Genomic DNA, 23,617 nt, shown 5'->3' on the forward strand with positions numbered 1-23,617 from the left:
CCCCTCCTTTCTCGACCAGCCGGCGTGTCTGAATCGTCCATACCTACCCCTCCAACGCCTTCACACTCGCCTCATACACCCTCTTGAGCTCGTCCTGCCCCTTCTTCACCACCTCCTCCATCTGCTTGTGCGCTTTCCTCAACTCGTCCTGAATGACCAGCTTGCCCAGCTCCATCTTGCGGAACCGCTTCTGCGCCTCCCCGCGCGCATTGCGCACCTCGCTACTCGCCCGCTCGAACATCTTCTTCGCCTCCTGTTTGGCCAGGTTGCGCGTCTCGGCCGTGACGGGAGGGACCGGCACCGTGATCAACAGCGGGTTAGCGTCCCGCGGCAGGGAAGACGACTGGGACGAAGAGGTCGTGCCGGGCGTATGCGGCGCCGTGGTCTGCGGGACGAGACTGTACGGACTGGCCAGCAGGGCCGAAGTTATCGGTTTGACGTGCTAGGAGGTGGCCACGGCATCAGTATCAGTATCAGTATCAGTATCATGGATCACGGTTCACGCGTCTGAAGCCCTAGCTCGCGGCAAGCTGTGACTGTGGATGTAGCATGCATGCACTTGGGGCAACTTACCGCCTCTTCGGCGCAAAACACGTTGACGGTCCTCCCACCCTTGGCCACCACGCTGGCCAGGTCCCCGATGCGGGCTTTTTCCTTGTGCGCGCTGCCCCTGCCCGTGTCGGCGCCCTTGACGTTGATTTCCACCCCCAGCTGCTCGATCATCTCCGGCGTGACGCGGCCGGCGTCCTTGGTCTTGACCAGCGCGTCCTTCAGACGCGCGACGGCCTTGGCGATCGCCGTCTCAAGCTCGGAGAAGTCATACGGGTCGGTTTCCGCATCGCGGTTGCGCGTGGCCTTGTTGTCCGGGATGTGTTTGTCGTCCTTGTGCGTGAGGGAGTCGAGCGAGGGGGATTTGCGGTTCGATTTTGCGGAGGCGGAGGACTTTTTGGGCCGCGACACGGTGCTGGAGAAGGGTCTTGTGCTTGGTATGGTGGTGGCGACACGTATGCTGAGGCGAGGAGAGCGGGATTGAGGCTCGAAGAGTCGTTGGACTCCGGTTTGGCATTGTGGACAGAGAAGTGGTGAGGACGGGTGGGAAAGGCGCTGTGCTCGAGATGTGGTCAGGAAGTGGTGCATGAGCCGAAAGGCCGTGTCTACGGTTCGGGCTGGCATTTTGGAGGATCAATACAGTACTAAGTACTCCGTACTATCAGCTGGAATCGGGCCGTTGTGCTGTTCCGGGTTTCAATTGATGTGAGCTCTTGTCGCGTTTCGTGCTTCTACAATTATTGGAGAAGCTACTCCACAAGGAGTACACAGTACCACAGTACAAATTCAATGCAAGGCTGTGTGGACCTAGAGCTCGAAGGCGGAGCTTCCTCGGCACTAAGTTGCCTAAGACATCTCCCCGTCTGTCAATCAACTACGACGACTAACTCCGTTTCCTGAAGTCTATTGGAGCACTTTGTCTCTGAAACGACATGAATTGATCATTCTGTTTCGTGCCGCGCAAGAAAGAAGACTGCCCCTCTATCTAGAATCATACCAAGGCATCAACTTTTCCACGTAGCCATTCGTGCAAGTCAGGCCCACCATGGACGTGGTAGAAAGGACATGCTATGAAGTATCCGAGAAACTGACGCCTGTCACATTTCCCATTCGAGATGCAATGCAATCTCTCGTGGGCGTCTGAGGCACATTCGTGCAAGATGAAGCCTTGCATAATTCACCTATGCCTCACGATGTGGGGAAATGAGGCAGTGCGCGGACCTGCGGACGGTCACATTCACCTCGTGGCCATAGCCTTTGTCATGGCTCTCTTGAGTGCCAATTCCTTCTTCTTGAGATCGTCGGGAGATGAATCCTCCACCTCGAGCTGTTGCATGGCATCCGACAACGCCTCTTCGATCTTGGCCTTGTTGCCACGCTTCATCTTCATCGACAAACCAGGGTCGTTGATCAATTCCTCAACCCGGCCGATGTAAGACTCAAGCTGTTGCTTCGATTCGAGCTTCTTGGTGAAGGCCTCGTCGCTAGTCTTGAATTTGGCAGCATCTTCAACCATCTTCTCAATTTCAGAGGTGGAGAGCTTGCCGACGGCATTGGAGATCGTAATATTGGCGGATCGGCCGGAAGATTTCTCGGTGGCGGTGACCTTGAGGATTCCGTTGACGTCGACTTCAAAGACCACTTCCAAAGCAGCTTCTCCGGCGCGCTGAGGCGGGATCGGACTTAAGGTGAACTCCCCAAGGGAAGTGTTGTCTTCGCAATCTGTTTTGTTGTCAGCTGGTTTGGTTGTGAACAAGGTTTCGGGGCGACTTGCTCGTTCTTTCTCCTTGGAAAACAGGGAACTGGACAGTTTGCTGGTTGCTGTGGATGTTAACTTGGCACGCTCTTTCCACAAGCAAAGACGACTTACTCGACGACAGTGGTGAAGGTTCTGTGAATTTCATTAGTATCCGTTCGACAGGAAAAAGACTGGTTGCGTCACGTGGAAGCCACGTGCTCGCACACGGATAATCTTCGGGACGCGAGAAAAGGGGTAGGGTATGGGAATGAGGAAGCACAGGAACAGATCGGGGATTTACGAACCGTTTCTTGATCGTAGGAACTGTCTGTCCACGAGGCACGACAGGAGCGAACACGTTTCCTTCCATTGCGACTCCTAATGAGAGAGGGACGACGTCGAGAAGCAGGAGATCAGAAGTCTCGGCCGAAGTGGCTTTCCCGGAGAGGATGCCGGCCTGGACGGCAGCGCCATAAGCGACGGCCTCATCAGGGTTGATACTCTGCCATTGCGTTAGCATAGCTCAGCTCTCCACCTTTTTTTCATACCTTCTCCAGCTTCTTTCCATCGAAGAAGTCGCTCAGCAATTTCTGGATCCGAGGAATACGGGTAGAGCCACCAACAAGGACAATCTCGTCAACCTTTGACTTGTCAATGCCAGCATCTTTGAGAACCTGCTGAACAGGGTCAAGAGTGCCATTGAAGATCTTGGCATTCAAGTCCTCAAAACGGGCCCGAGTGATCTGAGCATTGAAATCTTCGCCGTCGAATAACGAGTCGATCTCAACCGTGGTTTGTGTTCCGTTTGACAGAGTCCTCTTCGCACGCTCGCAGGCGGTACGCAGTCTTCGAAGAGCGCGGGCATCGCCAGACATGTCTTTCTTTGTTTTTCGTTGGAATTCCTTCTTGAAGTGCTCAAGAAGGTTGGTGTCGAAGTCTTGACCGCCCAAGTGGGTATCACCTGCGGTGGCCTTGACTGTGAAGACGCCGCCTTGAATGTTCAGCAGAGAGACATCGAAAGTACCGCCACCGAGATCGTAGATGAGGACGTTTCGCTCCTTGTCGGATTTGCCCGAACCCAGACCATAGGCAATAGCGGCGGCAGTAGGTTCGTTGATGATACGAAGGACGTTGAGGCCAGCAATGGCACCAGCATCCTTGGTAGCTTGTCTCTGGTTGTCGTTGAAGTAGGCGGGGACCGTCACGACGGCTTTTGAGACCTTCTTGCCGAGCTTGGTCTCTGCGACCTCCTTCATCTGCGCCCACGGATTAATCTCGGCAGCTCGCGAGTAACACGGACCGCACTCACCTTTGTGAGAACCATGGAAGAAATTTCCTGAGGGGAGAATGTCTTGGTCTCCTTCAGGTACTCGACCTGGACCATAGGGTTGCCACCTTGGTCGACAATCTTAAATGGCCATGATTCGATATCCTTCTTGACGGTCGGGTCATCGTAGCGTCTTCCGATCAGTCGCCTGAACTGCGGTTAGCCAGGGATTATGTTTCTTTCGAGCGACTGCACTGACTTGACATCGAACACTGTGTTCTCCGGGTTCATTGCAGCCTGGTTTTTGGCGGCCTCACCGATGAGGCGCTCTTCGTCTGTGAAGGACACGAAGGAAGGAGTGGTAAAGCTACCCTGCTCGTTGGCGACTGTGGCTTGTCAGCGTGCTTTTCCAGGCTCCTCCGCTTCAGGGTAACATACTGATTTCGACATTTGTGCCTTCGTAGACGGCGACACAAGAGTAGGTGGTACCTGCAATAAGTGGTTAGGCGACACACAGAACGGTGAAGGCGGCACGGCAAAACCCACCAAGATCGATGCCAATGGCACCTTCGTAGACTTCGTCCGCCATGATTGCGATATTCGAAAACTTCCTTGAATGCGCTTCGTAAAGATTGGTGAGAACGAAAGGAAGGTGAGCTAGTCGCAGCAAGAAAGTTGATATGCGTCGGCTGCGGGTTGCCCTTCGAGAACTTTTTAGGTGGGCCTCTCAAAATTTCGAAATCTTGGCCAAGGCCGATGGGGCCGAGTCCGGTGGACCACAAGTACTAGCGGCGCTGTGCGCGATGGGCGCGTGTGCGTCTCTCGAGGCGTGTGATTTCAGAAGCGTCTTGGCCCATGCCGTGAGGATCATTTCTCGATTTCTAACACAGTATAGCCATCCGTCCTTGCGGTGCTGATATTTCAGGCGATTCAGCTACAAGTCTACGGATAACCTTGCGCTTCGCTGTGGGAAAAAAAGGACACCTGCCAAACCCTGAGAACGGTACCTTTCGTTCGCAACTTGGTCCACAGTCAGCTCGATCTGTGTATTGTGCACCTTTTCCACACTGGGTCAGACTGTGCAGCACATTGATACGCCTGGTTCGCGCTTTAATTTGGGTATCATTCATTGACGTGGGTTGCGTCGACTTGTCCTGCCGCACTAACACCATGCAAGTTTTGTCCTGACATCCCTTTTCATGCGGACTGGGGCACCTTGGGCGGCGTCGATTATTGCTCAATCCAAGACACCACTTTCTCTCAGTCCGGCCAATAGCTCAGGCTCCAAAAATCTCTTGACATCCACATCCTCGCTCAGGCCCTTCCTCCTCCTCGTCTTCAACACGAAATCCCGAGCCGCCTGCTGCGGGCCTGCCATCTCTAGGGGTCTGATCTTGATGCTCTTGTCTAGTGGGTCGCCGGGTACGACGTCCCAGCGGTCAAAGACCAGGGAGACACTCGCTGCGCCTTGGCTGTGTATCCTGAGGTCAGTTTCGAAGCCGAAGCTGTCTATGACGGGAATGAGAGCTTTTGCTGCGTAAAGCGGCGTTCCGGCCACGGGGCCGTCGGAAACGACGTGCCCTCGTCGCTTCATCAGAACGGTATAAAGGCCAGAAACCGCATCGGCCGGGCCAGTCATGTGCACGCTATAGACCGGCTCCATCAGTCGCGGGCCGGCCATCAGGAAGGAGCTGTACACCGCTCGACGGGCCGTGGGTATGATCTGTCCTCCGCCGCGGAAGATAGGTTCGGGTGCTAGCTCGGCGCCTGTGACCCGGAACTTTGTGTTGCGGATAGGTTCTTCGCAGAGTGGGCCCTCTCGTGTCCCCCAAGAGAAACCTTGCTTGATACTTTCTTGCACTGACTTGAGCAGTTTCTTGTCCGTGGTCGAGGGTAACGTGTCGTCGCACAGGATGTTGGGCCCCATCTCCTCAGGCCCAAATGCCCATATCGATCGGGCTGCGAGTTTATCCCATTCATACTTTTCTTCGAAGAACTTCGCCACCTTCCGGATTGGATCGCGAATCTTAACGACACCGGCTTCGATATCTTCGGCGACGCCGTCGTCCAGCGGCTCGGCAATCATGGTGAGTTTGTTCTTCTTGTTGGGTGTCAATGCGTAGCACATGATGGCGCTCGTTTCGGTGACTGTTTCGCAGAATCGAGTTACCGGGTCAGAAACTTTAATGTCCATCTCAGCGAAAAGTGTCCGCAGATCATGCAAAACACAATCCATATACAGCTCCCCTGTACCAAGCACGACGTGCTCACCGGACTCTTCGACCTTAGTTGTGATGAGAGGGTATGACTTGTTGATCTTCCGTAGACCTTCGAGCATTTTCGGGAGTTCTGATGGATTGACTGGCTCAACCGCAACTTTGAAAACTGACTCGGTGAAGTGTCGTATTGGTTTGAAGATGTAGGCATCTTCATTGTCGGGAAACTTCTCAGCTACCACGGTAGCCGTCTTCACCATTGAATTGTCGATGCCGGAAAGGAGAACAAGATTGCCGGCCGGTACGCCGGAGACAGGAATATTGTATCTGGAGCAAGCGAGGTGAGTTGCTGTGATTGTAGACATGGTCGAGTCTTCTTCGTCTTCGACGCTATAAGACTCTCCCAGGACTCGGACCACTTGATCTGATGATGCTGTTCCGGAGAGTATGCGTCCAAAGGCATGGAATGTCTTCGCGTCCACGGAACTGAACAGCTTGGTCACCTCCACCACCAAGGGCCCATCCGAGTCGCATTTTGTCATCGCTTCTCCGACTTTTGAGTCGAGCGGTCCAGTATAATAGTTGTCCAGCATTCGTTTTGCGCCGTCCACTGGGGAAGGCAAGTGTTGGACAACCATGTCCACGAACCCGCTTGCTGGCCCGAAGAACTGTGCGCACACAAGCTTGAGCAGGTCCCTGGCGTCGGACTTGAGCTGTGAGGGTTTCAATGTTATGCCGAGGGTTTTCAGCGTTGGCGCGAGGTCTTCGGGGCTCTCACTGATACTGTGTGCGTACAACTTGTAGATCGGCTCGAGCACGAAATTCACAAATGCTCGCTTCGAGCCTTCTTCTACACCTTTTCTTGTGAACTTCCGACTTCGAGGGTTGAAAAAGATATCTCCCCACAATCTCCTCGAGAACTCGTTGGCTTCCACTTTAGGATACGTTTCGGCGTACATCTTGGCGAACGACGGTAGCGTGAAGACCCAGTCCATTGAGGTGCAAGCAAAGGCGACGTTTCCCTTTTCAGGTGATAACCGCCGCTTTTCACCTCTGCCTGGGATGGTGTTTTCGATGACCGTGTTGACTTCCTCGACCACATGTTTCAGCTTGAAGTAGGCATCGGTTGGCGGAATCTTGAGCTCCAAGATTAGGCGGTCCATCTTGTTAACGACCAAAACCATAGGTAGATCTTCCAGGACGGCATGCTTAATGGCCTGCTCGGTATTGATCTGCACACCTTCAACCACATCAACTACAAGAACAACTCCGTCGACTAGGCGCATGCTCGAGGCCACCTCGTCGACAAAGTTGACATGCCCCGGTGTATCGATAATGTTCAGAATATGCGACTTTCCCCTCGTACCCTGCATGACCATGCTGATTGGCGCGGCCTTTATCGAGAGTCCCCGTTCTCGCTCCAGGAAGTGCGTGTCGGTATATCGCAGTTGCTCATCCCTCCTTCTGCCGATGCGCTTATCTAGTCTTTCTTGTAAATCGTGCGTCTGCATGACCAGCATGTCCACGAACGCAGTCTTGCCATGGTGCAGATGTCCGGCGACAGCAATGTTTCTTATTCCTTCTGGGAAGCTGAGCAGATCTGACATGAACTCCCTCGAGTAATGGACGGGCGGCAAATCCGCTTCCTGAACTTGGAACTTCTTCTGCGTGACCGGAGCGATGATGGGCTGTGTGAGTGGTTGCGCATCTTCCTCCTGCACCATGGTCTCGACATCTTCGCCATACACCTGTTGCGCCGTCGGGTAGTATTGCTTGTCTTCGTGTAGAATCACAGCATTTGATGGTCCCTCATCATCGACTTCCATCAATCCATCCGCAGCGGGTTGTTCTTCCGCGTCCGACTCCTCATCGTACACGTAGTGCTGGCCCGCGACGCCATCCTGGGATCCCTCTTCGTCCGAAGCAGCCTCGCCGATGAAGTTACCGAACCTATGAGAAAGTCAGTAACGTGGAACCGAGCCAGCTTCCAGACAAAACGTACTCATCGTAGAGGTCGTCCATGTCGAAGGCGTTGTCGCTAATACTGGAGAAAATGCGGCGCAAAGCTCAAGCATGTCCTGCAATTGCGGAGTTGGAGTCGACAAAAAATTGAGGTGGAGCAGATGCAGGCTGCAGCCTCGTCATCTTGGTGCGAGCCTTGCATGGAATTTGTCGACCAAGCCCTTTTTGAAACCTGGGCACCTACCGGGTGGGTGCCAGGTAGGAAAACGTCCAAAATGGTATCTTTTAATTTAGGCTCGAAAGTCAAGATCAATTGCAGTTATGCTTGACCGCGGCCTGACTAGCACGGGGATATTAGACTGCCAACCCAACGCCAATTCGATATCCAGGCCGGAAGCCGTATTCCGGCTCTTATGCTTTACGGAACGCGACAGTGAGAAGTCAAGTCCTCGCCGTCATCCAGGCTCCTCACTTCCGCTGCGTGATAACTAGCTGACTTTACTCGCTTACATCAAAGACTCAAGCACCAGTGCACTAGCACCGCCGCCACCATTGCAAATACCGACACAGCCAATCTTGCTTCTCTTGGCCTTCAATACACCCAACAGTGTCGCAACAATTCTAGCACCGGAGGCTCCTAAGGGATGGCCAATTGCGACAGCACCACCATGGACGTTGACCTTTTCAGCATCGAGTCCCAGCAGCTTGACGTTGGCGAGCGCCACAACGCTAAATGCTTCATTGATCTCGAATACATCCACGTCACCTTGGTTGATACCAGCATGCTTCAAGGCTTTGGGAATTGCGAGAGCTGGGGCAGTGGTGAATTTGTTCGGCTGTTGGGCAGCGTCGCCCCAACCCAGAACTTTTGCCAAAGGCTTGATGTTCAGTTCCTTGAGCTTGGCTTCTGAAACAAGCACAACAGCTGCCGCGCCGTCGCTCAGAGGCGAGGCGTTAGGAGCAGTCACGGTGCCCCCATTGGGAATGAAAGCGGGCTTCATTGAGCGAAGCTTCTCTTCGTTCAGATTCTTCGGTTCGTCGTCCTTGTCCACCGTGACGCCAGGCTTTCCTCTAACACCAGGCAATGTGACAGGAGCAATTTCGAAGTCAAACAGGCCATCTTTCTGCGCGGCCTGCGCTCGTTGATACGATCTGATAGCATAATCGTCCTGCTGTTCTCGGTTGAAGTCGTGGTCCCGCGCACACTCCTCACCTTGGAGACCCATGTGCTCTTGCTTCCCATATGCGTCTGTTAGACCGTCTCTCAGCACTCCGTCCACTAGTGTCTGGTTGCCAAATTTGGCACCGGTTCGCATGTTCGGGAGGTAATGGGGACAGTTGGACATGGACTCCGCGCCGCCTGCAACGACAATGTCCGCGTTTCCAGTCATGATTGTTTGTGTTCCAAGAACGATGGCCTTGACGCTGGATGCGCAGACCTTGTTGACGGTTGTGCAGACAGTTGAGTCTCCAAGGCCAGCTCCGAGGGCACATTGACGCGCAGGGTTTTGACCAAGACTGACAGTTTGTTAGGTTGCGAGCAGAGGACATTGCAGGGACCAGCTCACTTTGCAGACAATACATTTCCAAAGAAGACTTCTTGTACGTCCTGAGGCTTGATCTCTGGTACTCTTTCAAGGGCAGCTACACTGGGTCAGTTTGTTGTCTGCATTGTGGTGCGGTAAGGGGAATGCACACATTTGATGGCATGAGAACCGAGCTGAGTTGCTGTCAGGGATGACAGTGACCTAGAGATGTCAGTGTCATCGCCGATATTTCAGGCCGAACAATCCCTACCCGAGAAACATGCCCACGGGTGTCCGTGCGACAGCGACAATGTAGACGGGTGGCAGAGAAGGTTTCTGGTGCGGGACACCATTGGCGCCGTTTGTAGCCATATTTCAGTTTCCACCACAGATAGATGGCAAGAAGGCTATCGGGTTGCAAGAAGCAGATTCAAGCTCGGCTTATTTACAGTGTTCTTGAGGTCCGAATACTAATCAGAGTGCAAATGTGCTGGGCGCAGGAGGCGACTCTTTTGTTGATGGACATGTTGAAGATCCCCCAAAATTCTGTGGGGAATCGTGCCACTTCGGATGTGTTCAGGGACTTCCCACGGCGGGGCTAACTGGTTTGGGGCACACAAAAGGTGGGTGACCGTTGTTGGCTTGTCGGAGTCGCTTGCCGAGACTGAACACAGTACGTTGCACGTACAACGAGGGAGGGAAGGTACCAGGTACTCTGCTCTAAACCTCGGCGTAGCTCGTATTGTTGTGCAGCCGACTGGAAACCTTTGGAACCTCTCACTCACCAAGCCCATGACAAAGGACTACCTCACTGGGGATGAGCTCGGCGTAATGGAACGGTCAAATGTACGAGTACAAGCTGGAGCAATAACTTCCTCACAGCTTGCTCTTGACTCTGGTCTAATAAGACTGGACCGTAACATCAAATGAAACTCAGGGAGATCGGATCACATACGCAGAAGAGTAGCAGGATTGCAGTGATGGCGAGCTTCGTCAACAACGGCGGTCACTGGGTGTTGGCTGTACTTCACTGCTAGCTGCAGTCCTCCCAGGCATAACTCAGCTTGTTACAAGAAAGAAACCTGTCAAGCAATCTGCGAAGTTCTATTACAGCTTTCCAACTCCCTTAATTCTCAGGACCCTGGGCTATGGCCAGGTTCTTTCGTGCTTGAAGGCGGCAAGGTCAACTCCTCGGTCCTGGTAAACAAGATCTCAAATAGCCTGGAACTCCTGAAAACAAGGTCAGTGTCAGAAAGTGCACGCTCGGCGTCTTCTCACTGATGATCAACAGCAGCCATCGAGGCCATCGAATGCGACACCGCCAATGCGCGCCTGGCCTTGCGCTTGGAAATTGAAGACATTGAGGAAGCTTTGCGAGAAGCCACCAACCCTGACGAGATTACAATGCTGACCGATCGTGCTGCTGCTTTGCACCTTCTCCGGCAAGAGACGATAGAATTCGACAAAGTCCAGACCGACCAGCGAATCCAGAGAAGCATGTATCAGGCAATGCTTTCGGACTGCCGTGAGCTTAGTGCCCTCCTTGAAGAGGAGGCCGCCACTTCGACTGATGCTTCTGCACAAGGACAACTTGGCGGTGCCAGCGATCAACGCGCTCCAAGAGAAAGTGGACGTGAGGGATACTACGAAGACGATCGTGTGGATCCCAATGGTCGTACCGACCTTGTGACCTACATTGAAAGCTTGAAGCTGGACGAAGAGCATGCGCCTCGGGAATGCTATATCTGCATGGTAGACACAATTTACTCTCTAACGACCGAAGTCGGCGAATGCAACCACGTTTGGTGCCGCGGCTGCCTTGTGCGGGCACTTGACCTGGCTACAAAGAACGAGAGCCACTATCCTGTACGATGCTGCGGCCAATCTCCAAGCATTCCTCTCGACCATCCTGGTGTTGCTACTCTGGTCGGAGCTGAAGCCATTCCGGCAGTCGAGGCCAAAATCGTCGAATATGGAACCGAGGACAAGACTTATTGCCACGACGCAGGATATTCTGCATTCATCGCCCCCGCCACAATCGACGAAACAAAGGCCACCTGTCCTATGTGCCTGAAAACCACCTGTGCTCGATGTAAGGCGGAGTTTCACGAAGGCGAGGACTGCAAGACCGTCAATGACGAAGCCTTCGAACAGTGGCAACGGGACAACGAATCGGCAACTTGTTACGCCTGTCATAGAGTCATTATCATATCTCATGGTTGCAACCACATGAGGTGTGTATTCGCAACCATACACCTGCACCGAATCTAGACTGACTGAACAATAGGTGCTTCTGTGGCGCTGAATTCTGCTATGAATGCAACAACACCTGGAAGACGTGTCAATGCCAACGCTGGCACGAAAATCGCCTTCTCGAACGTGCTGCCGTGGTCGCCGGGCGCCAGGCGGAGCGCCAGGGACAACCTGCCGACGTCCAGCGTGCTATTGCGGAGCTGCGTAATGAAGAACCATGTCGCCACACCGGCTGGACTCGAGTTGTGCTGCGTCCTAATGTGGGATCTCATGTTTGTGCAGATTGTCATTGGGAGAGTCACTTCTTTTTGTGGCTATGTGATGGATGTAATATGCGTGTATGCACGAGATGCAGACGAGACTACTAGCGTTGCTGGCAACCGTGCAAGAGGTGAGATTACGAGGTCAAACGTGCAGAGCTTGCTGTTTGGACAATGTCGAGTGAGGTATGTCCTAGTCTTGGACCATACCTACCCACTGGAGATGTAAGATCGGGAAAGCCATGGTGCATGTCCTGAATGGTCGATCACTCGGCGTGCTTCTGCTGCCGTGGTAGCAAGTAGATTGAGTACCAATGAACGTCACATTCAGACTGAATTTACCTGTAGGTGTACTGAGACTCCAACATCTTGTACAACCGGCCCAAGAAGCCCCTTGGTTACCTACCGACCAACATCCTCCACTGACCCAGCCTCGCTATCTCCTGCAAGAGTGTCACGTAAGGAGAGGCAATCACAACAACCCCAAGCCGAACACATCAGAGGCCTGCAAACGTGTTCAAGATCGGGAAGGTATGCTTCTTACTCGTGTGTTCCCTCAACATCACATCAATATTAGTCTCCGTCCATATCCCTGAAGCTAGATACATAGCGAAAGTCTTGCGAAGAACTCACTCATGCTTGACATCCACCTTTGCCTTCGCCACCTCTGAGAATCCCTTCTTCGGAGCCCTGATCTTCAACAATCCCGCTTCCAACGTAACACTTACATTCTCCACATCTGTCGGGAAGTTGATATACCTCCTAAACGGACCAACCCTCCTCTCTCCTACAAGCAAGTGAACACCTCCAGCAGAATGTTCGGGTTGTTCTTCCTCGACCTTCGCGTTCTCCGGTGTGCCGTAGTCCGGTCTTTCGACCTTCCCCGTGAGGACCAAAGCCCGATGACCGGTCCAGCTGACGGTGATTTCGTCGGGCTTCCTGATCCCCGGAACTTCCACCTCGATGAGGTATTCCTTGATGGCGTCACGGAAGTCCAGGTCGGGCTGATTCGGGTGGTCTTCTGGCCGAGGGTGACGGCGCGCAAGGTATTGAACAAGAGATTGATGTTGATGGTGGCGCTCATGGGCGTTGTCCACCAAAGGGGGAGGGTAGTCGTAGTACTGCAAATGGGTTAGAAGCCGTCTCGCGTTTCGCCTAAAGCTGAGAGTGTGGACAGGCAGACACCCTGTGGCTAGATGACCGGCGTTGGCAATGCCACAGTTGAGGGAGAAGGAGGTACTTACATATGCATAGGCCATTGTGTCGAGGGAGTTTGGTTTTGGACCCGCTGGGGTTCTCAGGTCGAATTGGGCTGCCGTGATGACCGGCTTGTGAGAGTGGTGCTTGGGTGTTTTGCTCTGGAACTGTGTTCTCTTCTTGTGTGAATTGGATTTGGACAAGGAGAAAGATCTCTGAGAGATGGAGGGGCGCGTACGTTTTTATCTACCTACCTCTGTTCATGACCTGGCTCATCTATCTGGCGGTCTAGATCGACCTTCTCGTCCTCGCTTCGACATATGCCGACCATGGATGCCACGAAGACAGCCTTGAACTTCATTAGTGTGCCTGGTTCCAGGACCATTATCACGAACGCGTTCCTTGAAAAGGGTTGGGGCAGCTATCGTCTTTCCGATGACAGCCGATTAAGCACGCACGGGCAAGGGCAAGCTCCTCTCCCTCTGTATCTTCGACGCAAGGATCGGAATCCAGGTGCCGTGACGAGGGGATCATTGAATATCCATCGTATGACTGCTAAGAGAGGAGAGCTCACATCATCAGACCATGCATACTGGGGAATGCAGATGTGGAGTGATATCCAGATCCTAAGTGGTCGTCAATACCAGGAGCATGTATGCTGATTACGTTGCTTGGCAGGCCTAGCAATGGGCTTCTAAAGCTTCAAAGGCTGCAGTGCCTCTTCAGTGGATGGCTGTAGTGGTCAACTGATAGGCTCATGTCGGCCAGACCTCAGTCGCTGCCTCGGCGGTGACATGCAAAGCGCCACGGCCTGGCAGAGAGGAAAGTAGAGAGGAACGAAGGAGAGTGAAACTGGAGCTGCAACTACCTCGGTACGCCGCCCTTGCTCCAAAGACGGTCATTAGAACCCCATACGATTGCGGTATGCCCTAGCTCCTTCTCCACGATCAACTTCGGGAAACTCTGCGGTATTTTCCTCCTGTATGATCATTTGAAATCTCACCATGTTCGACGACTTCCAGCCGGCAGCCTGCCATTTCTGCTTGTCATATGACTGCTTCGCCCGTGGCGCCGAAAGCGACGAGTCACCAGGAGCTCACGCTGTCCTGTGCAGCCGCATGTGAGGACCCAAGTCGAGGCTTCCCCTTGCCTTTGGAAGGAGCGATACTGGCGTGACAATCGCTCGATTCTCGACGAGGTGGAACGACTAGCTAAGTAGCCCTATTATGAGGATGAGAGTAGCTCACTGCGATGAATCCCTCAATTACTGTCGCCTGCTTGACCACGCAGAAGATTCTGGCTGCGGTCGCTCTGGTGTGAACAGCGACTTGTACGGATGCAACACGAGCATACGTGCAGGTAGGTAAGATACAGATAGAATATCTAAGGAGATGAGCATTCAGCGCTTTTCGCTTTGCAAAGAGAACAAAGCGAACGACCACTGAATAGTAAATCAAGACCCAAGTTTCAGGCGACACCATCAAATCCCGAATACCAGTACCGCTAGCCTCTTCGCAGCCGACCGAACATCATCGATACACCACGATGTGGACGCTCGAGTGTCTTCTCCATCCTCACCACATCTCTCTAGTCGACGTCCATTCTCTGCGAGCCAAAGTCAATCATGCGGGCGATGCATACTACAGTATCGACGGTTTGCCCTCGCACCGGGGAGTGCAAGCGCCCAAATTCGACATCTTCGACATAGATGGGCGTACGCCCGGATGGCTTCTTGTCGGCAACGTTCCGGGCGTAAATTCAGAAGAGGCAATCCAGGTAGATTGGCTTGATTGTACCACCATCTTCATCCGTGGAAAGCTGGCAACTAGGTCGATTCCAACCTTTGGCGAGACGGAAAGCAAAATCTTAAAGACCGTTCATAAGGAAAGACATGAAGGTCCCTTTGAACGATCTGTCACTTTACCTGCGAAGGCCGACCTGGAAGCTTGAAGATGGAGGTGAAGGATGGTATTGTGTATGTCAGAGTTGCAAAGAAATTTGAGACGGAGAAGAAGGAGTAAAATGTTGGGCTTGCAGCCAGGCGGCCTGATACATGGCAAGCCTACTTGATGATAATGGAGCGTCTGCTGATCCCAACCACATCCGTCTCGTTGACAGGGTAGCCAGCTATCGTGAACAAGGAGATTCAGACCTGGCCGTTAGAAGTTGCCTTGGTCTTGTGTTGGGTTTACGACGGTGAGAGTCCCCAACAGTGTGCTTCTCATCGTAGGGTGAATCTGGCAGACTTCATGTCTGGATACCATGCTTGTATCGGGGTGGAGCGTTCAGCGCGACCCGTAGCTGTTGTCCTTCTGTCTTTCTTGAACCTGACGTTCATCCTTGCACAACTCTCTCAACCTTCTTCGCACAAGCTTCTTCCCATGCTTCAACTCCGGCGACAACAATAGCTCCGCTCCTTGTGACGGGCGACAGCCAGTGAGCCGCCCTTCGCTACCCGGCAATCCTGCCTTTTCGAGACACTCAGAGAACATGCCCAATCAGCGACGGCTGAAGCTCAAAACAGCGCTAGTTGTGCTACTAGCGTGGTCACACGTGATCAGGGTAATTCTCCGAAGGCCTTGATTGAGGCTTTGCTAAATTTGGAGTGGCTTTGTCCATGTCCCGTCGACGAATTCACGCCCCGTTACATCCTCATCCTTCGATGCACGAATCCTAAACCAATCTGATAAGCCACCATTTTCTCGACTCACATACTGGCACGTCAGGTCCCCTTCATCAATTGTTTATGGTCGCGTTGCGCATTCACTCGGCCGGACCGTGCTACGACTCCAAGTACACTCCACAACGCGTCTCCTCCTTCTCGATTCCTCCTCCTTGTCCGACAGATACATCTCGGCCTTCTCAACTGCGCTTCCCGAGCCTTGCCCGCGCTTGCTGTCGTGCTACCAAAAGACCCCTCGCCGAGTGCCCATTACGGTCATCATATCGCCAGGAGGCCGGCTCAATCTAATAACAAGACGAGGGTTGCCTTTGAGAAGGACAGTTTATCGAAACATTGCTACACGACCTTCTGCGTCTTCTTCCTCCCTCACTAATTCCTTGAGGCACCTGCGCATGGACTTGTCAAAACTTGCAACAAGAGAGGGCCCCCACATTGTTTTACAAAGAAAGTCATTCGCTACCCTGGGATTCGGTTGAGCTAGACGCCGGCTGCGCTACCTTGGAAGTAACCCCTGGGCTGTCGATGTTCAGTAGGCTCGCTGCAATACCTACATGCACGCACTGAGCGCAACTACCAAGCATGGCGGCTCCGCTTGACGAGCTGCACCAGGGCAACACTGGAACAACAAGATACATCATAGGTGCTCCTAGAAACCAGCCCGAATCTGCTCCGCACAACTCCAATGGGCAATACAACTACAACCCACCAAATCCAACGAACGGGAATGCAAATTCAAATGTCAACGATGCTCCCTATGAGAGCGATGGCAGATATTCATCCGATAGTCGAACAGGGCGTAAGCGATCACTTGGTGGCCCGAACGAACGGAGCCGGTCAAGGACAAATGGCAGTAACGGGAAGTCAGATTCGAGAGTGCGGCAGTGTAAGAAGTGTGGCGAAGCGCTGACCGGTCAGTTCGTGCGTGCGCTCGGAGGGACCTTCCACCTTGACTGTTTCAAATGCGCCGACTGCGGTCAGATTGTCGCGTCCAAATTCTTCCCCGTCGATGCAGAAGATGGCTCTGGCCAATTTCCTCTATGCGAAACGGACTATTTTCGGCGTCTTGATTTGCTGTGTTTTGAATGCGGCGGCGCTTTACGAGGTTCTTACATCACGGCGCTGGATCGGAAATACCATATTGAGCATTTTACTTGTTCGGTTTGCCCAACCGTGTTCGGCGCTCAGGACAGCTACTACGAACATGATGCCAAGGTCTATTGTCACTACCACTACTCCACCCAGTTTGCGCAGCGGTGCAACGGTTGTCAGACTGCTATTCTCAAGCAGTTTGTTGAGATCTTCCGCAATGGGCAGAATCAACACTGGCATCCCGAATGTTACATGATCCACAAATTTTGGAATGTGCGACTCGCGCAAAACGAACAAGAGGGTGCTAGGAAAGACATCGACGCGCCAGTCACGGAAGATGAGCGAGAGGCTGTCAAAGAGGACGAAGAAAAAATGGAAGACAAGGTCTATCGAATTTGGAGCACTCTCTCTACCTTTGAGGAATCATCAGCCTCCTGCATATCTGACATGCTTTTGCACGTTAGCAACGGGGTATACGTCGACGGCGTCATCGTGGCACGTAAATTCATTTGGCATGTTGACATTCTGTTCGGCGCCATCGACACGCTTGGCGCTCTGGTGGTGAAAGCCGAACTCAAGGAACTCGCTTATGCCCGGGAAGCAAAACTCCTTTGTAAGAAGGTCGTTGCTTTCTTCACGCTTCTCTCTAAAACCCAGGAGACTGGTGTGCGGAAGCTCGGTGTCACTCAAGAACTCCTATCCCTGGTTACTGGCCTGGCTCATTACCTGAAGCTTCTCATTCGGATCGGTCTTCAGGGCGCGCTGAAGCTTGAACGCGAGAAAGGATCTCCCGAAGGTCTCCATGCCTTCTTGGATGAACTTGCGGACCTTGAGACCATTAAAGAGCAAGAGATGAAATCCATCGACCTGCAAGAAAGTGTTGCGGGGCTGGCGAGCCAAGAATCGGATTGCTGCTCGGCGTGCATGGAACCGATTGACGATGAGTGTGTCATGATCTATGGCCGGAGATGGCACGCGAGGCCTCCTCATTTGACATGCAGCGTGTGCCAGCGAGACCTAACTGGCGAGCTTGGCAGTGCAATGTACAACGAAAGAGAAGAGAGGGTCTACTGTATCGACCACGCCAGGCGAACATCCGAGACGGTCACAGGCTTTGCGCATGTTACCAAATTACAACAGTACGTCTTCCTACTCCGCGTGGCGTTGGCACGATTGTTAGAGGTGCTCAAATCTGGCGGCACTTTGCCGCACACCTCGGATGACCCAAACTTGACGCCATACGATACCAACGAAGGCCACCATGTCACTCCTGCTGGTGAGCATTCCAGACCAGTCCAGAAGATGGGATCTAGATCTCGCTCCTATGCTGGCACCTCCATTCAGCAAGAATCCTCATTGGAGCAGACCGTTGGCGAGATGAAACGTCTGCGCTCTACACGCAATGAACGTACTCTGTCTACTACATTCCGGAAAGCCCGAGAGTCGAAGATACTCTATGGGCCAACTGGTGTTCGTCCAGGTTCTGAGGGCACTGATGGCCCGGACAACCGAAATCCTGGAGGGTTCCAAATCGTCCAGGAGAAAGATCTCGATGGTCGTGTCAGACCAGAACTTACTTTTGGCAATCAAGAGGGTCTGACTCTGGACGACATCCCGCGGATTGTCGCCGCCGAGCAAGCGAAGGAGCAACGACCCAATGCCTTCCGCCACGCGGGGACGAACCTTATAGGTCACCGTGGCAACGAACCCAGACTCGTCAATGGTCACTCACGGGGTACGTCTGGTGCCGGGGCTGATCTTCTAAGTGGCGAAAACCCCCTCCGGACCAAGCGATACTTCTCAGAATTATCCGCCTTGGAATACTTCATCGTCCGACACGTGGCTGTATTGTCGATGCAACCACTGTTGGATGGTGAATATACCCTGGAGGACTTGCTTGGCCTCATTGAACAGCGCAAGCCAACATTCTGGGGCAAAGTCAGTCGTGCCCTGCGTGGTGACGGAGGAGTAAAAAAGAAGGGCATTTTCGGCGTACCACTAGAGACTCTGGTTGAGCGCGAAGGCGCAGAGTCAACTAACGGAGTCGGTCCCGGAGCCTTGCGGGTCCCAGCGATCGTAGACGACTGCGTCTCAGCCATGAAGCAGATGGATATGTCGGTTGAAGGTGTCTTCAGAAAGAACGGCAACATCAAACGCTTGAAAGAGGCTGCGGAGGCGATCGATGCAAATCAGACCCCAGATCTCAACCGCGAAAACCCCGTTCAGGTTGCCGCATTGCTCAAGAAATTCTTGAGAGAAATGCCGGAACCTCTGCTGACCTACAAGCTGCAGAAGCTTTTCATCATATCTCAGAAGATCGCTGACGACGAGCGGCGGAGAAGAGTGTTGCATCTCACCTGCTGTTTGATGCCAAAGAGCCATCGTGATACGATGGAAGTGTTGTTCTCGTTTCTGAAGTGGGCGGCTTCATTTTCTCAAGTCGACGAGGAATCTGGGAGCAAAATGGACATCCACAACCTGGCTACCGTAATGGCACCAAATATCTTATACGCAAAGGAGAAGGCAGCGGGTGCAAGACCCAACGTTCCGCAGGTCGATGAGAGCTTTCTAGCTATCGAGGCCGTCAATACTTTGATCGAGTACAACGACTATTTCTGTCAGGTAAGTTAAACTAAACCATGAAGTGATGATTGTGGCTGAACACATGCGCAGGTTCCCGAAGATTTGCAGTCTATTCTGACCGACACCGGCCTCCATGGCGGGTCAGCAGAACTCACGACGAAGGAGATTCTATCGAGATATGGCCACATTGCCAAAGGTCAGGTCCAGAGACAGACTGCGTCGGCAGCAGATGCTCCTATCCGCAGCCCAGCTTCAGGCTCGACGCCTGTCGGCCCTGTCGCGACCCGAGTGGACGTAGACCCATACCAAGCCACAGCATGGCAGAAGCAGAGCTCAGTCCGTCCTGTTCAGAACATGGCTTCGGCCACTTCCGCTCCTGCAAACGACTTCCATTTCGCCACCCCCAAAAGTCCTTATGCCCGCGATCGTGCCGGTAGCGCTGACAGCTCAGGTAGCCACGGTGCCCAACCTCAACCGGTTGGGCGGCAGAGTTACCAGACCAGACCCGGACAAATGGGTGTCTCGGGTTGAGAAAGCATACACAAATCGCACACAAACACACACACACACACACACACACTCACTCACCTGCATCACGGTCGCGGCGTTTTACTGCATCAGAGGGTTGATTGGGACTTTGTTCAGGGGCGAACTGCGGAAAACGCGTGAGCGCGATGGTGGCCAACCAAAACACCTGCACGAAGTTAACGACACGAAAGTATTTTCTTTTGTTCCTCACCATCCCAGCGGGCCATGCGTGTCCTCTTCGATCCACGTTACACCAATGGCAGAGCTTTTGCACAGTCTGCTTGTTGAGCTTCCCAGCAACTTGGAAACGCCTTTTCTTCACCTTCCCAGCAATTGCCGCGGGGTGATCGCACCAACTGGCCTCAGACTGTTTACGATTTCTTCACAGCAAGCGATCCTGTCTTTACCCACCAACAAACTGGTAGCTTATGAGCTTTTTTTTCTTTTCGCACTCCTCAGCAGGGACGGGAGATGTGCAGAGTTCCAAACGGGAAAGGGTTGAGAACGCTCCCTTTCCGGGGCTTTGAGAGCCTCCTCGATGGAGAATTCTTGCCAGATAAGGCATCAAAAAACAGCGGGATCAGGACGACATCTGGGCAGATTTGGTTGTGCCGCGGTGTACGGTTGAGTGTTGGATACGGCGAGCACGACTTCGCTGAGAGCCAACCCGCACATGGCCCGAGCAGAGAGTCCCGGTCAGGCAGACGGCATCATGAACAGGAGGATTGGAGACGGAAGAAGGGACTTGAACTTGCCTGTGCCTACACACGCTCTCTCACACCAAGATCGAGCTTGGCACTCCCGACATTGGACAAGAGTAGAGAGATTGGAGCGCCTTGTAGTCCTCTTGGGGGCGCTGGACCAAGCGCCAAATACCTTATGTACTTGTCGCCCGAGCTGATTATGGCAATTGGAATGGCCTGTACGGGTGAAGTCCAGGAGCTCGCTTGTTGTATTGAATAGTCAGGAATGCAAGCGAGAGAGAAAAGGACCAAGTTTCCAATTCTGTGGTGATTGATTCACTTGCTCTCCTTTGACCCGTACCGTTCGCCGTTACCATTGCTGTTATTGACCCCGTCTGTCGTCTCCCCATCCGCAACTCCGGTCTCCCTCTCCCTTCCTCTTCGCAACACCGCGTCCATGACCCTCCCAAGCCTCTCCACGGCCTCGTCCGTGATCTGATAATGCACGACCAGCCGCCCACTGAAGGCCTTCAAGCCCTCCTCGGCCGCCAGTCGAGCGAATTCGGTGGCGGAAATGCCTTCCCTCGCCAGATCCAACCACACCATATTCGTCTCGGTCGGGTTGGCCAGTTTGCCGCCCCTAGAGGTCCACATCTCTGCTACGTTCCTCGCCCGCGCGTGCGACGCCCTCAGATTGCCGCCCTCGCCGTTGGGACCGTGCCCGAACCCCTCGTCGACGGCGACGCGGGCGGCCGCGCTGATGACGCCGGCCTGGCGCGTTCCGCCGCCGATCATCTTGCGGATGCGCCGCGCGTGGGCGATGTACGGCTTCGAGCCCACGATGATGCTCCCGATGGGCGCGCCCAGGCCTTTGGAGAAACACATGCTCACGCTGTCGAACAGGGTGCAGTAGTCCGGCAGGCTGGCCGCGTTGGCGGCGACGGCCTCCCAGATGCGCGCGCCGTCCAGGTGGAGCTTGATGTCGTGGGCGCGGGCGAACTCGGCGATGCGCCGCACCTCGGCCAGTGGCATGATCATCCCGTCGAGGGTGTTTTCCAGGCTGATGACGCGGGTTGGGCACGCGTGCACGTCCGAGCTGACGATCGCGTGCTCTTTCACGTCCTCGAGCGTCAGGTGGTGGCCGTTGCGCGGCCGGATGGGGAGGATCATGGCGCTGGAGAGCGACGACACGCCGCCGGCCTCGTAGTTGTAGATGTGCGACCGGATGTCGCAGAGGACAGAGTGCGGCGGGGCCGTGAGATGCGTGCGCAAGGCCACTTGGTTGCCCATTGTGCCGGACATGACGAGCAGGGCGGCCTCGTGGCCGGCCAGCTCCGCGATGTAGGACTCTAGGTTGTTGGTCGTGGGGTCTTCGACCATGACATCGTCTTGGAGCGTCGTGTACATGATGGCCTCGAGCATGCTGGCCGTTGGCGTCGTCATGGTGTCACTGCGGAAGTCCAGGCACGCGGGACCGGGCTGTTGCCACGCGTTGACGCGCTTGTGTGTTGCCGCGGCGCTGTGGGCTTCATTGATGGCTTCGTTGGGTGCCATCTCGGAGATGGGGTCGGGCCTGTCGTCGACGGCCATGTTGGATGATTTCCTCACTGTGCGTTGTCTGTACAAGTATGTTGGAGGAGCGAACTCTTCATATGCTAGGGCGCGGAATCGTATGTTTGATCGCAGGCCAACTCGACTCGCCGCTGCCAGCATTGCCAGTCATAATGTTCGGAGAGTTTTTCTAACATGGTCGTCAAAAAGGCGTACGTCCGGTGGCACTGTGGAGCGTGGAGACTGGGGCGGTGAAGTGCGCCGGCGCTGGAGAGACTTCGAAGAAAACAATGGCACCTTCCCCTTTGAGATCTATGGGACGCGGCACGATCGCGGACTTTTATGCTATTCAATGCATACCACCAGAGTGTGTAGTTGAGCGAGTAGAGAGCTGTGCTGTGATTTCGGAGTCTGATCTCAGGCCAACACTTCATACTGGGCATCCGTACAGACCCCGCCATTTACTCCCGGGATCACGTCGTTGGGACAGGCACTCATGACGGCGACACAGTCCGACTCGGCCCTTAGCACCATGTACTCTCCAGGCCGACTTTCCGGGGCTATACACTCGATCTTTCCTCCACCAGACTGACGGTCCAGTGGCGTCGTGATTGGCACGTTCATGAAGACATTCAGAGGATCGGGCGTCCACTCCGTCGAGATTGAACCCGCAGCGAGCAGCCCTGCCGCGGCTGCTTCGCGAAGCGCGATGTGCATGTTCTCAGCACAGCTGCCGTGGTCATAGCCGTCGATGCCCAGATTGTGGTAGCGAAATCGATCGCAGCAGCCGAACAGCGTGTCGTGGATGCCCGTGGTGGTGTCCTCTAGGAGCGTGAACAGCGGGACAGACTTGTTCGTGTACAGGACATCGTGTGTTTCGGCCGAGGGGATCAACTTGGAAAGAATGGAGCGAGTCCGGGACGCTGAAAAGTATTGCACCCCTGAGCTGAAAGGAAAGGGCGTTGCATCGGCTTCCTCGCTGGCTTCTTGCGGGGAACATATGAAGCTCCTGGGTATGTCGTCGGCGGTACTTCCTGGGAAGACAAAAGCCCAAAAGTCGATGACCTGGTTGCCATGTGGGTTGATCAGTTTGAGTCTTTGGCCCTTCTTGAGGCCGACATAGGCGCCTGTGCGAGCTGGGATGGTTATGCTAGACATTCTGATGGCTGTGATTTAGCCACTTCCTCTGGAGGGAGTCCAAACATACGATACTTGTGTCAAGTAGTTCTACCCATCGGGAGCGGTAATCTCCTTTTGTTTCCATCTAAGCATCGAGTTATCAAGCGGTGATGTACGGTCACCTAACCATGACTGCGCCGACTGGGCTCGCACTTGGACATAATCATCTGGCCCTGGCGGTGCTGGTGGTACTGGTGGCCCGGAATTGGACGCGTCTCGCTTGGCTGGTCGCGGTCGCGTCGCACTTCCCGCCCTCGTCGCCCGCTTCACCCACTTGTCTTCCCTTTGCCGGTGCCGCTTCAAAACCTGTGAACCTACGACTCTCGTTCTGAAGTGCGCCCGCGTCTCGCACC

At 54.0% G+C, this 23,617-nt stretch overlaps 9 protein-coding genes across 9 annotated transcripts; 2 read left to right on the plus strand and 7 right to left on the minus strand.

Moving 5' to 3' along the window:
• Positions 1-43: 43 nt before the first annotated feature.
• A1O7_07351 (uncharacterized protein) lies at positions 44-1,173 on the minus strand (the record flags this gene model as incomplete). Its single annotated transcript, XM_007761351.1, has 2 exons — positions 44-442; positions 574-1,173. The coding sequence occupies 2 exons, from the start codon at positions 1,171-1,173 to the stop codon at positions 44-46; spliced, it is 999 nt and encodes a 332-aa protein (XP_007759541.1).
• A 613-nt stretch (positions 1,174-1,786) lies between these two features.
• A1O7_07352 (heat shock protein SSB1) lies at positions 1,787-4,143 on the minus strand (the record flags this gene model as incomplete). The annotated part of the gene is made up of 8 exons (XM_007761352.1): positions 1,787-2,363; positions 2,420-2,440; positions 2,593-2,789; positions 2,836-3,543; positions 3,597-3,762; positions 3,814-3,940; positions 3,993-4,043; positions 4,101-4,143. The coding sequence occupies 8 exons, from the start codon at positions 4,141-4,143 to the stop codon at positions 1,787-1,789; spliced, it is 1,890 nt and encodes a 629-aa protein (XP_007759542.1).
• Positions 4,144-4,791: 648 nt separating this feature from the next.
• A1O7_07353 (elongation factor 2) lies at positions 4,792-7,792 on the minus strand (the record flags this gene model as incomplete). Its single annotated transcript, XM_007761353.1, has 2 exons — positions 4,792-7,720; positions 7,773-7,792. 2 exons carry the CDS (start codon positions 7,790-7,792, stop codon positions 4,792-4,794), a joined length of 2,949 nt encoding a protein of 982 aa, XP_007759543.1.
• A 446-nt stretch (positions 7,793-8,238) lies between these two features.
• A1O7_07354 (acetyl-CoA C-acetyltransferase) lies at positions 8,239-9,630 on the minus strand (the record flags this gene model as incomplete). Its single annotated transcript, XM_007761354.1, has 4 exons — positions 8,239-9,250; positions 9,301-9,376; positions 9,431-9,480; positions 9,530-9,630. 4 exons carry the CDS (start codon positions 9,628-9,630, stop codon positions 8,239-8,241), a joined length of 1,239 nt encoding a protein of 412 aa, XP_007759544.1.
• Positions 9,631-10,662: 1,032 nt separating this feature from the next.
• Positions 10,663-12,000, plus strand: A1O7_07355 (uncharacterized protein; the record flags this gene model as incomplete). Its single annotated transcript, XM_007761355.1, has 2 exons — positions 10,663-11,476; positions 11,546-12,000. The coding sequence occupies 2 exons, from the start codon at positions 10,663-10,665 to the stop codon at positions 11,998-12,000; spliced, it is 1,269 nt and encodes a 422-aa protein (XP_007759545.1).
• A 400-nt stretch (positions 12,001-12,400) lies between these two features.
• A1O7_07356 (uncharacterized protein) lies at positions 12,401-13,030 on the minus strand (the record flags this gene model as incomplete). Its single annotated transcript, XM_007761356.1, has 2 exons — positions 12,401-12,892; positions 13,016-13,030. 2 exons carry the CDS (start codon positions 13,028-13,030, stop codon positions 12,401-12,403), a joined length of 507 nt encoding a protein of 168 aa, XP_007759546.1.
• A 3,200-nt stretch (positions 13,031-16,230) lies between these two features.
• On the plus strand, positions 16,231-19,854 carry A1O7_07357 (uncharacterized protein; the record flags this gene model as incomplete). Its single annotated transcript, XM_007761357.1, has 2 exons — positions 16,231-19,362; positions 19,414-19,854. The coding sequence occupies 2 exons, from the start codon at positions 16,231-16,233 to the stop codon at positions 19,852-19,854; spliced, it is 3,573 nt and encodes a 1,190-aa protein (XP_007759547.1).
• Positions 19,855-20,870: 1,016 nt separating this feature from the next.
• On the minus strand, positions 20,871-22,124 carry A1O7_07358 (threonine aldolase; the record flags this gene model as incomplete). Its single annotated transcript, XM_007761358.1, has 1 exon — positions 20,871-22,124. The coding sequence occupies one exon, from the start codon at positions 22,122-22,124 to the stop codon at positions 20,871-20,873; it is 1,254 nt and encodes a 417-aa protein (XP_007759548.1).
• A 378-nt stretch (positions 22,125-22,502) lies between these two features.
• A1O7_07359 (uncharacterized protein) lies at positions 22,503-23,243 on the minus strand (the record flags this gene model as incomplete). Its single annotated transcript, XM_007761359.1, has 1 exon — positions 22,503-23,243. One exon carries the CDS (start codon positions 23,241-23,243, stop codon positions 22,503-22,505), a length of 741 nt encoding a protein of 246 aa, XP_007759549.1.
• Positions 23,244-23,617: the final 374 nt, after the last annotated feature.

The sequence above is a fragment of the Cladophialophora yegresii genome (assembly GCF_000585515.1).
Source record: "Cladophialophora yegresii CBS 114405 chromosome Unknown aczIN-supercont1.5, whole genome shotgun sequence".
Classification (NCBI taxonomy): Eukaryota; Fungi; Ascomycota; class Eurotiomycetes; order Chaetothyriales; family Herpotrichiellaceae; genus Cladophialophora; species Cladophialophora yegresii.